Raw genomic sequence first — 14,141 nt, 5'->3', positions numbered from 1 at the left:
CTTTGTAACCCCCCCAAAAATTTAAATTATCCTCCTTTTCCTTCTGGAATGACTTCAAATGTAGCATGAAACTACATTTGTTTATTGTAAGTAGCTTTAAACTCATAACAGTATACACGTATTTGTAATTAAATTTTATTATTTTATTGCATTTTGAACCATGTCTAACTACTATAAGTTGTAAATCACTTGGGGAATGTGCAACTCGCATTATGCTATTGAATTACATTACCTACGAGCTACTCCGAGCTGCTTGCGTGTGTGCCTTGTGAAACATTTTTATTTTTTATTTTACCTAATCTAACCTTAACTAACCTAGAGAGATATCTATTTTTACATTTCAGTTACTTTTATAATAATAAATAATGAATAAAGATAAAAAACAAGAAATAAAGTACTTACCCAATCTTCTTTTTTTTTGCTCTTGACTATTGATGACAATTAACCCTACTTTTTTTTAAACTAATGGTAATAGTGCATTAAATAATTTTTATTTAATTAAATAATGCACCAAAGAACATAGACTAATAACATGCTAAAAGTAGACAATTTCCTCTAACAATCAAAATTTTTCCGGCTTTCTAACTATGTGACAAAAGCCGATACAAATGCATCCAAGCAAGCCGTTGTGATTCCCTTGGGAACCAATGTTGAATTTGAAGTGAAATGGACTATTCTGTGTTCAGAACACATCATATGATAGATGAAAACTTTGACTTTCAATTGATTATAGATAATATATATAATTAAACAAAAGAGAGAGAACTATTAACAAATCCTGAATAAGAGGATGTGACAGGTAGGTGTGGCAGAAGGGGTCTGATTTTCTATTTGATAGCTCTGTAACCAAACAAAATTAAAGGCCATAAAAATAACCTTGGTTTGTCTGAGTGATGATGATTTTATAGTGAGTAATTTTACGTTTAATTTTGTAGTTTCTTGGGGAGGGGGGATGAGAAGATACCTAGTGAAAATGTGTCATATTAGTCACACTAGGGGAAATTCTGGATTTTTTATGGGTTACTAACTAAGATTTTATGCTATGCTAATTGGTATAACGTTAAACAAAATGTAGTTTAATAAAATATTGAATATAAGACACTAAAACCTTGTGTCATGTGCAGTACAGGATACCTGGAGCGAGAGGGTTAACTCAATTTTAATGCTAAGGTGAAAAAATAAGTTTTTACATGTAATAGTTTTACAGCAATATTGAGAATAACTACGTGTACAAAAATATTTTTTTGCATCTGAAATAATATACAATAATTTAAAATTGTTTTCAATCTATTCTTGAATAACTTATTTCATTATCCTAAAAACTTAGTTTAATAAATTACTTATTAAGGATAATAATAAGGATAATATATAACAATACCTACTTTCAATTTAAATAAATAAAACTGAAGTTTAAAGACAACCACTTATAAGATGGTAACATAGATATATCCCAGAATATATTATATGTAAATGAATGTCAACATTTTGATGATATAAAAAGATAACAATAGTCAGAGTCAATTGCTATACATGTCAAATATTTCTGTTGCAGGTGATCACCAATACCTTCTGGTATATAACTAACCAGCACCGAACTACCTTTGATGCAAGCTTGAGAAACGCTTCAATCATACCAGTTCCACCACTATTTAGCAAATTCCAAGGTTATAATGACTATAAGAGAAAAAACCTTAAAAATAACCAATGGCTGCAACTCAACTCCTCAGTCATTCCCAAGCTCTGTATAGTATTCTTGACAAACCTTTGATGGGAATTTCTGAGCAGATGTAAAGAACTTAGTTCATTGCCTCAACAAATACAGGTCATATCTAGAAATTAAAACGAAGCACTCTGAATCGAGAAGAAATTCTCATCATCCTCATCGACAAGTATCTGAAAATTGCCCCATGCAATACATACCAATGTGAACCTTTTTTGTAAAGGAAAAATAAAAAAACTAGATGCATGTGTACGAGATTCTGGTCTCTTGAAGCCAGTGGTATTTGATGAAGAGCAACATCTGGACACTCCATTCGTGTATACCCTGCAAAGACATTGTCTCCTCGAGGAGCTCCAACTTTCCATTCTGGTTGATTTATTCAAATGTTCACCTGGAGGAAATGCTGTCTGTAGCTGTTGTTGTGCAAGTTTTTGCAAACAGATGTGATTCATAAAAAATGATATAGTCAGCCTGTATTTTAGTGAAGATAAAACCATATCTTCCTGAATATCACACATGATTGATGCATCAACAGTTCAGAGATAAATTAGTCAATGTTGCAAGTTTCCAACTGGCAGTGTGTGTGATTTTATATACAAGGAACTTGCCATGGATGTTTCTCATTCCACACATCCAGAAATACAACAAAGGATCAAGCTCATTTCTCTTGGAGAAGACAATCTCATAACAGGCATGTGCAGCTTAAATACTGGAAGACCAACCAACATTTGATGTGTTATTTGACAAACTTGATGAAATTGTAGATGAAGTCACTGCTGCCAATAAACATTGACATGGAGCAGCATACATGTCAGAATGGCTATCTCTAGAGGACATGGTACAACAAGCCAAAAACAGGTGTCCTGAAAATACACCTATTCCACTGACCTCACATGTTCGGCTGCAATTCACGCCTAGGAACCCATAGTGAACTTCACATCCAGGTTTAATGTACTATACAAAATTCAAAAACAACAACTGCGAGTATCACACTCAGATGATCATTACTGTAGTGCCCAATTCAAATACCTAAGGAGCATGGACCTGACTGTTGTCTATTTTGCTATGGTGATAAAGCCATGATCAGCTTCAGTGAATCAGGATCAGTCATGTCGCCGAGAATTCATTGTAAAAAAACCCTGGCTTCTTTGTCAACAACGCTTGTTGCAGCAGACCATGACTTGCACTCCGCTGGTAGTTTAACACCATCTTCAGTATGCTATTCCAGACAATATAAATTCATCTTTCTACCGTGGCACTCTAACAACAATTGTGAATGACTTTACATTCTCACCCTCAATGCCAATACGATATGCAGCAGCACTAGCAAAAATAATCAAGCAACTCAATAAGAAACCTCATATTCTTCTCAAATTTTTGGATGGGAATGCAGACCAGCACAATACATTACAATCAGTAGTGTTCTCTTATCACTCTTTTTTTTTAAAGAGTTACAGCTCTACCTGCTAATTGCTGTCAGACGTGCCCCAGGCCAAAGCTGGTGTAACCTAGTGGAGAGAATGATGTAGCTCTTGAATATAGACCTTCAGAATGTGGCTGTTGGACGTGAGAAATGTTCTGAAGAATTTGAGGGGCAGCTAAAGAAATGTCAATGTATAAATGATGTCCGACTGGTAGCCCAAGACAAACCTAGACTTAAAGAAGCTTGGAAGAAATCAGTTCAGCTGTCACAGAGAACTATTAACAACAGGTTCTCCAGACTCAAGCTCAAAGATGAGTCAGCCAGTACAGCTTTCAGATCAGAGTATGTAATGATTCTGAATGCTGCCCACAAATAGCAGATAACCCTTTGAATCTCAGTTGGCTCTCAGATCCTGTTATGGCTGATGAGAAGGTCATCTTCAAGACATTTGCACAGTTTATGGCCAAGAATCAAATGAAGAAGACAGACCTAGTTTGCAGCAGAAAGTGGTCAACAAAAAACAGGTTCCAAAGCCAAAAAAAACAAAATCCAAAAACAACAGAGCATGGCTTGCACATTCAAAGACCAAACCCATAGTTCAATGCATATGTTTTGAGAACATACCTTCCACAGACTCAAAGATGTGCACTGCTCAGAATACCAGACTGCTAGTTGAATGTGTCAAGTGTAGGAAACCATTTGTGATATACAGCATAACAAAGTTTTCTGAGTGACATATGTCACAATTAGTGGTATTGATCTCTAAGAATGATTACTCTTGTAGGCATCCACTAACACCACCAGGTCATACTGTTCATGAAAAAGCTTTTGTAAGGCTTAATATCACCTGCAAATCCCCCATTGAAACTCCATACAACAGTAGTAGTACGGCACATGGAGATGTACGTTTGTATTGTGGTTCAACTGGAGCTCTGACAGATGCAGAATTGAAAGAATGCTACAAGTTTGTCTATCCACTTTGTCAGGACTTTGCGTCCAATGGATATTAACCTGCATATGTGCAACCATATGGCAAAGGTTAAACAACTAAAAACGTTACTAAGATAGTGAAAATGGAATCAGATGTTATTATCTCTTTCAACCAGCTTCTTAGTTCCTCTATCTAAATAAAGTTTTTTCACCATAGGCACAGGTGTAAATTTTGTTCATTCTTAGTGTTCATATACCTTTTATGCTTTAATACAGATGTAAACATGCATACTGACCCATCGTTATTTGATTCATGCCAAATATGATGCATAAAAAAAATATCCCTACCTACCTACCCCAACGTTTTTGGGCATGTTGCCAGAACCACACACATTTTTTTTGGCCTTGATATGACATTTCAACCCTTTGAACTTTTAAGAAAATAAGTACATATTTAATTAACAACACTAAAGTACTAATATGCAAAATTAATTAAATGTTTTCAAGTTACTTTTGCATTAAGAAAGAAAAGCTGCATAAAAATATTTGATAATACAGGGTGTCCAAAAAGTCTGGAATAATAGGTGATTTTCAGCTTTTCTTAATATGCGACTGATTATGATACTGTCAAAGCATGAGTAGGTCGAGTTAATCTTTCTGTTAATCTAAACTTATTTCGAATTACAAGGACAGCACATGAAACACATTCTGTAGAATTCGTTGAAATGCCTATGGTTCCAGACTTTTCAAACATCCTGTAGAATGAAAATTATATATCCTTTGTCACATGCATACACACACAATTCCTTACTTCTTCAACATTGATGTTCTCCTTAGCACTAGTTTCAAACAGCTGGATTTCCATCTGATCAGCAAACCGTTGGGCATCTTCTGTTAACACTACCTTCCTGTCTGGGTCATCATTCTTATTACCGACTACAAGTGAAGTTTAACAAATTAAGTATTCAAAATACTGAATAAGATAAATGCATCAGAAATCACTATCTGTTCTGAAACAATGGTAATATATCATAAAATTCAGGTAAGATTAGGATCCAAACTTTCTTTTTAAACAGGAACACCACCTGTATATATATATGCACAAAGCTATCAACTCAAATTAGCCATCCACTCTCTTCCCTCTCTACTTTCTTGTTAAGGTTTTCTTTTATTCTTTAAAACCCAAACATGTGATTTATTTATAAAATTAGCGAGAGTGGAATAATGTATATAATACTAGCTTCATTCTTAGTGATACTTGAGCACAATAAATTGAAGTTTTACATCTAATATGAAATACCACTATAGAAGTTGATTCTCACTGGTTTATGGTCTGATATTCCATTTATCTTTGTATTTACTAATAAGTATATACAATTAAAAGACAAACTTATCTCAAAGTGACCTTCAATATTTTTCTATATGAGGAAAAGGAAGTAATATTTCAAGAGCTTTCAAACATGAAAAACTTCAATATTTTACATAAAATTAATTCAAAGTTAATAAATAAAAACAAATTTTCTCTGTTCATTTCTTTATTTTTTAACAATCTCCTATCACAAATAATAGAACAGTTAATGATGGACTTAGATTAACTACAGACATCAGTATTGAATTGGACTCTGTTCTAAATCATATCATTGAGTAAACATTCTAACACAAACAACAAATGTAATGTTTGAACCACAAGTAATTGAAAAAATGTAAGAATAAATATGTACTTCTATTATGAGGATGACAAAAGGAAAGGCTTACCTAGGATTCGGTTGACTACATCACAGTTTTGATCAATCTCATGTAGCCACCTCTTGACATTTGCAAAGGACTCTCCATTTGTGACATCATACACTACAATAACTCCATGGGTTCCTCGATAATACCTTAAACAATTACTATATATGTTAGACAACATAGAAGACAATTTTAGATCTTTGTATTTGAAATATTAAAATGCTCAAATTACAGATAACTGTAATTACATGCTAACTATAATAAGGCACAGCTAATATTATTAATTATTCAATGGCACCTCTGAGTCCATTTTCATGAAAAAGTGTTAGATGACTAGTCATGTGGTCAGATATTCAAATATATAGTAGAGGAGTCCATGTCCACAAATGCTCCTTTGATACTAAACACTTTGCAGTCCAATAAATTACCATAAATTATTTGATAATAAGGCATATGCTCACCTTGAATACTAATGTAAGTCGTACAGCAGTATAGTATACTTAAAACGAGTGAATCAATGAGCTATGGAGTTCAATCAAATTCAAATCTGTAGGTAAACTGGTTTGACCATTCCTTCAGTACTATCTCATTCCAAGAAGTTGCTAACCAGTTGAACATTATTGAGATGTTCATTATCATCCATTGGAAGAAAGTTCTGATTAACTGCACATGCACGAGACAACAAAGATGGTTGTAAAACTCCATAGGATGGCATTCATAGTGTCATATAATAGTAAGGATCAATATAAACTCCAATGCTGATTTCTGCCAATGCTAATATGTCAGGACTACTCTATGCATGTATTTCCTTTGTGGTTTTGTGGATGGAACAGGTCTCAGCCATCACCCAAGCTCATACATATCCAACTGTAGTGTGAAGTATAATTCATCTGCAAATAAGATATTTGCCCAATGCAACCATTACACCCTGTGCTCCTCCATAACAGTTTGCTACAATGCACAGGAGCTGCTATATATAGCATTTTTGTAGTGTGTTGTGTATGTGTATATGCATTTTTAATACAACTCTTGTTTAAGTAATGGGCATTATACAAATCAACAGATAATATTTTCAAAATGATTCACATTTAATTTGCAATTACTAATCAAACACTGTCAAATGGTTTCTGTTAACAAAAGAAAAACCTGACACTGGTTGAATGGTGCCTTATGAACCTTTTAAACATTTAAAACTATCTTTGAATACCTGGCTAACAAATAAACCTTCAAACAGAGTTCTATAGTATAACCTTCATCTTTTATGTATTTATTTCATATAATAAACTTGAACTAGCTCGAAACCAAATGCTCACGTTGATGTAATTGTTCGAAAACGTTCCTGTCCAGCTGTGTCCCAGATCTGGAGTTTCACCCGTTCTCCATCCACTTCAATTGTCCTAATCTTGAAATCCACACCAATGGTTGTGATGTAATTTCCTAACAAATGTTGATAAAGAATTACAAAGCAAGAAAGTTAACTGAAAGGTATTTTGAAAAATACTGATGTACACTTAAAAAATTCTATGCAAGTACAGCATCATATCTACCTGACATAGTTATGTTTGTAGAACACAGATAAACACAATCCCATCCTGAAGAGACAACCCCATTTCATAAATATTAAAACCAAAGAAAATATAATGCTTAAGGTACTATAGTTTGAAGAGCAAAAATATGACCTGTAGTGACATATTTCCAAGTTAACTACTACAAAAACAAATGTTGAGAGTTCATAGAAAAATATACACAATTTTTTCTTTACCATAGGATAAAAAATTTACAAAATCATGTTCAGTCATCTTAATCTATTAGTGTCACAACTCATAAAAATAATCAGCTAATCAACATTAGTGTTTCTAACTATTACTATTTTTTATTATTATTCCAAATATCCAAGTTTCGTATTAGTAATTTTTAAGTTGAATGTAATTGATTAATGAGCATGGCAGTTACAACAGATTATCAAATTCCACTAATAACCCAGCTCTAGATGCAATCTAAAGAGGTGCAAAGTTTGATAAATTGCTAAAGTACTATATTAATATAGTGAACATTATTATATTTAAAAAAAACTGAAAATTCAGTTACAGTGTTACAAAGCTAACTTTTAAAGAGTTGAAGCATGTTCTACTATTTATCATAAAAATAAAACATTACAGCAACTAGTATGGAGAAGTTTAAATGTTTTTAACCCTTTGGAGATGGGTTACAGATGAAAGGCCATGTCATCTCGTTTGTTGACTCTCATTCAAAATTTTATTGAACTACTATTTCATGAATTTATGTCAATAAGTTATGTATCAAATTGTAGATTATAATTCAAATTTTAGTACTAAACATTACTCAATTTAAAAGTAAATATTAAAAACACAAATAAAAAGCGAGTTTAGTGTGTCACGTGGTACACTGAATGCAGCACTGGTTCAAATTAGATGTTTGTGAAGTCAAAATACTAAGTGTATAGTTTAATATGAATAAGAAACTCAAATTACCAATATTGACAAGCTAGAATATAAAATAAGAACGTCTTATCTTTTCTGTTTGCTAAGATACTGCTAATGTAATAAATCAAACACAGTGGCACAGTTTAATATGAATTAGAAACTCGAATTACCAATACTGAGAAGCTTGAATATAAAATAAGAAAGTCTTATCTTTTCTGTCTGCTAAGATATTGCTAATGTAATAAATCAAACACAGTGGCACAGTTTAATATGAATTAGAAACTCAAATTACCAATATTGACAAGCTAGAATATAAAATAAGAATGTCTTATCTTTTCTGTTTGCTAAGATATTGCTAATGTAATACATCAAACACAGTGGCACCCCTCCCACCTCTTTCCATTTTTGGAAATGCTCCCTTATACACACTTACTTCTATATATGACATGAATAACCAATTGGAAGCTCAGAATGTCCCCCTAGTGGCTTTCTCAGCCATTTTAACTGGCTTGGATGCCATTGCTTTCTTTTGAACCAATATTTCAAGGAGGTAGGATGCGTCTTTAATCTGCTTGAAATTTCATATTTTTGTAGACTAAAATACATCTTAGTTAGCTTGATAAATTTTAGTGGAATTCTATGGTATTGATGTGGTAATTTAGGGTTTTTTTAGTCATTCAAATGTATATATATAACACCTAAAAAAATTATTTTGTTCCATATCCTCCATGTGCAAAATTTTTAGAGGCTTAGCAACCTTCATCAAGCAGCAACTGAGTACAAAGGTCATAACTAGAAGAGATAATTGTTTGCTTTACTTCTTTGTTTACTATTCTATGTTTTAAGAAAAATAAATTGAAGAACTTATTTCAAAATAACAATAATCTATATAGATATATAATGTATAATAATTAAAATGTGACTGTATTTACCAAAATACTAGTCTACTAAAATACAGCCAAGATAAGTTACTTTGTAAAGACCAAAGGTCAGTTTTATGTTATTGTATATGGTAACATGAATGCACATGTGCCATGTCCTTGTAACTTTTGTATTATTAGCCAGGCATGACTGAAAGGTCAACATAATAAAAATAATAAATATATATAAATTTATAAAGTTATGAGATTTAAGCTATTTAGTCTAAACATTTATTTTCATGTTATAATTTGTGTTCATACTAGAATGAACGAGGAATAATTTATATTTATTTTCTGATTTTTTTATGGTGGTTACGAGATCAGTCAAATCTGCCAAACCCATACAGAGATTCCTTACTGAAAATAACAGATAAAATATAGTTTTTTCTTAAGAAATATTTGATACCTATCTGGACATTATAAAGATTTTGCATTGTAAAATTTGAAAATTTTCTGATGCATAAAAGTATATTTAATCTTAAAATGAAAATTACTTTGCATGTTAGATAGGCAACATGTGAAAAGAAAAAAAAGCATGAGAAAAACATTGCCTTACAAACCTCAAGACTTAATAAAAATATTTGATATTTTGAGTATGAAAGCACTGTAATGTTTACTGATAATGTACCAAATTTCAATAACATTCGCTTACTAATTTAAAAGTCATAGTATGAAAATTATAACAAGCACAAAATGGTTACGAGGTCGGTCCCAGGGACCAAGCCCGTGCTGAGAGTTAACACATTAGTACTAAGTTACCTAATTAGACTTTCTATTTTTATTCTTATTCATTCCATAACAATTTTTCCGACACTGCATGATAAATTTTTACTTATCAAAATTTTTAGTTTAAGAATTAATGATTTTCTAATTTTATATTGTTTGACTTCAAATTTGAGCAACTTGAAGAATATCCAATATACTAGGATTTTACAGTTGGGTTAAGTACGTGTTTGTCTATTAAATAAAACGACTTGTGATAGTTTGTTTCCCTGAGTTGGTTACAAAGAATTATAGGTACAAAGTTGTACTAAAAATTAATGTATAAAAAAAAGTACTTGTCCAAAAAGCAAAGTATAATGGTACAACTTGTTATCTTGGGAATTTGGAGGCCAAATTGTACCAAAACAGATCAGCATGTTAAAAAACACGTAAAAGACTGTTTAATGTCCGATATTTTAAGAAACAAGTCTTAGTTTTTGTTATGGTTACAGGATGGATTTAAATTAATATAATAGTCATAAATTCTAAAAACTCTACCAGTACTACAGCACAATGACCTACTTGGAAGGCCACTGTCCCTACTTTAAAATTTGTGAGGCAATCATTATATGTAGAAAGCAGATTGGGGATCTTTATATGCACCCCGTCTTCAAAAGAATTTTTCTTATATTAATAACAATTTTGTATACAAAAAATATGTGCAAGTTTTTAAAAATGAGAAGAGAAAGAAGATAATTTGTGACATGTCTTTTTGATTTAATTAGTAAATGCAATCAGTTCAAACATAAAACAGTGAGATATGTTAAGCATATACATGTATTATAGCTTTAAAATTCTCCAAAATGTTTCCAAAGAAGTTCTGACTTAACTTAGATGACATATGACTAGTTAATGTTTTCTTGAAAAAACAAAGTTGAAAAAGTTAAACAAAAGGGATCACAATCATTAATTTTCTACACAAGTATAAAATATAAGTGTTATGGTTCCACTTCAGAATACAGATATATCATGAAATGCTAACAAAAATTAGGTAGAAACTACAAGTTTTGAACAATATGAATCTCATACCTCATCAACTGTTAGACAAAAATAATGTCATAGTAACTGTGACAAATACTGGTATCCAACCTTCATACTAATACATGTATGCATAATTAATAAATGTTAGGGAATAGAGAAACTTTTCACTAAACATGAGAGATTAAAAAGTATTCCAATACTGAACTTACCAGAAAATGTGTTATCAGCAAACCTAAGTAACAAGCTACTTTTTCCAACTCCTGTAAATCAAGATAAAATTCAATGACAAACTTACTATACAATTTTCATTTTACCATTTATATCATAATCTGTCAAACCAGCTGTACAATTAGCACAACTTCAGTGTTAGGCTTATTTATCAATAACAATTTAGTACAAAACCTAAATACACTAAATGAAATATGGATTGGCAATGATACACCACACACACACATAATACAAGTTAACAGAAAAAAGTATGGTTATCAAGTCTTCAGTATGATCTTAAAGCTTAACTGCACAAAATAATGAACAAATTTATGTGTTGGTTTTTACTTTAAGTTTAAATATCACTTCAGAAAAGTGTAAACAACAGTTATGGTAAACTTCAAATTATAAATTCAATACATTTAGTGATTTACAAAAATTAAAATGAAGCTTTCACACAAGTTTTTATTGTACATAATAAAACTTTTATTTTATTCACAATGTTTCACCGGGTTTACCTGGCATCATCAGGTGAGATGCAAGAACTGAGTGTAACAGAATTTAATTGAAAAAAAATAATTTCAATACTTAGAGACAAGCCTGAAAGTTTTATTTATTACAACAAATTTGACAGTTCATTGATAAATTACTTTATTGTTTGCAATTGGTTAATTGTATGCTTGTAACTTACTACTGTTATAGATTCTCACGCAATTCTTCTTTTTAAATTAAAATTCTGTTAGCCTCAGTTCTTGTATCCCACCTGATGATGTCAGAGAGGTAGGCCTGGTCAAATGTTGTGATTAAAAATTAAAATAAACAAAAGTTGTATTTTTTCTATGTACAACCGATTAGAAACTTGTGTGATTTTTAATAATGTATTTCTTTCTAATATTAAATAAACAAAGCTTTGGTGTATTTGCATTTAAAGCTCTTTCAAAATATCAAGACAATAAATGTGAATATATTTAAATGTTTAAAAACTAAGATTACGTATAGCCATAAAGAAAACAATTAAAGGTGGCGCTTTTACTTTCACCGGCAAAGTACTGAAGTAGACTAATATATAATAACCTGAAACGTTATACGCCTAAAACATCGTTAGGCTTAGCACAAGTTAAGTAAAAAAAAATTAATTTCTATTCGTAACTGTTTTTTGCAAAATCCACCCAAATTTGCAAAATACTCCTAAATATATAATTTGGTTAAAGTATAAAAACTCACCACTGTCACCAATTATAAGAAGTTTAAACAAATGATCATACTCTCTAGCCATCGTTGTTAGTTAAACACTTTGAGTTTGACGGTATACAGAGGTGTTTGTATGACTCAGAACGACCAGCGCTTCGGTCCATCGCTTACGCATTCCAATGACGTATTTCCGTTTTGTTATTTTTAATAATCTCATTTATTTAAAAAATAAAGATGTGTGTTATATCATAATTTTAAAACATTTAAAATTCACCTGCGAGTCACAAATTTCTAGTTAATGTAGTTTAACTTTTTGTACAAATACGAGAATTAGACTGAAAGTATTTTGGCATTTGTTGTATCCATCAAAACATTGTCTATATTGTGAAGTAAAACAGACTAAAAATCCCATAGATATTGTTTGTGTTTATTCTAAAAACAACTAGCAATCTTATTCAAAGTTAATATAGAAATCAAATAAGTTGAGATAATTCATATTCTACTTTCTAACCTAACTTGTTAGTATAAGAGTCTGGTAAAAAGTAAGATACCAAAACAAAACGCCTAGAAAATGACAGGTACTTTTTTTTTATTTTTGTCGAAATGAAATTACATAGTAATAAATGCTAATACCAACAAAGAACACTGCATTTAGTTTGACAAATGATCACCCTGTATCTGGAATTTTCTCTAATAAGTATTACTATATTGTGCTTTTGGGTTTAAACATAAAACTTGCTTTGTCAGTACAATTTTCTAAGGCTTATTTTTCCCCTTATGAAAAGTTGCTTCAGATATTTCATTTAGTTCTTTCTCAATTAGTAACTTAAGTTTAGATATTTAAGGAAATTTTCAATTTTGTAACTTTATTAAAATAGCCAAATGTCTTATATTAACAAAGGCACATATTTAAAGTTACTTTGATAGAATCAACTTGAACAGTACCTTATGCCAAACAGCCAAATCAGAAATCTGAGGATCAGGCAGTTTATTTGTTTAATTGGGATTTTTTTTTCCATTTTCTCTATAAAATGTGAGGAAGAGAATAGTTCGCAATTAATTTCCAAGCTAGTCCATTATACAATACGAATAATTAATTGTGTTTGTTGAATTTAGCACAAAGCTACACGAGGGCTATCTGCGATAGCTGTCCCTAAGAGTCATCTCTTGGGCTCCTCTTTTACAGACTTTTATAGATTGTCTGTCAAGTTATAAAGCTCCCACGGCTGAAAAGGCGATCGTGTTGGGCAACAGGATTCGAACCCTCAACCCTCAGATGCAGAGTCGAGCGCCCTAACCAATTCGGCCATGCCGGATAAAATAATTCTGACAGGATAGGCACATATTATTCAAGTATTATTAGTTATGAGTATAGAACTATATATATATAAAACCTTGCAAAATAATTTGTATGTTTTCCAATATTCATTCAAAACTACTCAATATATATCTGCGCTAGCTGTTACCAATGTTGTAAAGTGTTCTATGGTCGGGTGAGTTCTTTTGGATTATCTGATAGAAATAATTTGAAATCCACTCCATGTAACAATAACAAATAGTTTATTTCTTCATTGACTTCTGTTATAAGCTATTTTCTCTTGTAGTTAAAGGACTTAATGCGCAAATAGCGTTTCAACAGAAATTCTAAGGTTAATAGTAAGCATGCTTAACTCATAAATAACTTTACAGAACTTCCTCGCTAATCGATCTTGCAACTGAACAGACTCAATAAATCTCACTTCTAACCCTGAACTGTGAACAATTTTTCTGACACTGAATTCATAAGCTCACTGAATACACATTTATTTTACTAACTGATTATTTGTATTTAC

General features: G+C 31.5%; 1 protein-coding gene across 1 annotated transcript; it reads right to left on the bottom strand.

The window, feature by feature from the left end:
• Nucleotides 1-4,842: 4,842 nt before the first annotated feature.
• LOC106465699 (ras-related protein Rab-35-like) lies at nt 4,843-12,464 on the bottom strand. Its single transcript, XM_013925936.2, has 5 exons — nt 12,343-12,464; nt 11,121-11,171; nt 7,118-7,241; nt 5,829-5,953; nt 4,843-5,009 (listed from the first exon to the last, which is right to left on the bottom strand). Exons 1-5 carry the CDS (start codon nt 12,392-12,394, stop codon nt 4,843-4,845), a joined length of 519 nt encoding a protein of 172 aa, XP_013781390.1. The 5' UTR covers nt 12,395-12,464.
• Nucleotides 12,465-14,141: the final 1,677 nt, after the last annotated feature.

This window comes from Limulus polyphemus, unplaced genomic scaffold (assembly GCF_000517525.1).
Source record: "Limulus polyphemus unplaced genomic scaffold, Limulus_polyphemus-2.1.2 Scaffold2023, whole genome shotgun sequence".
NCBI lineage: Eukaryota > Metazoa > Arthropoda > Merostomata > Xiphosura > Limulidae > Limulus > Limulus polyphemus.
This window is presented reverse-complemented; position numbering and strand designations above follow the sequence as displayed.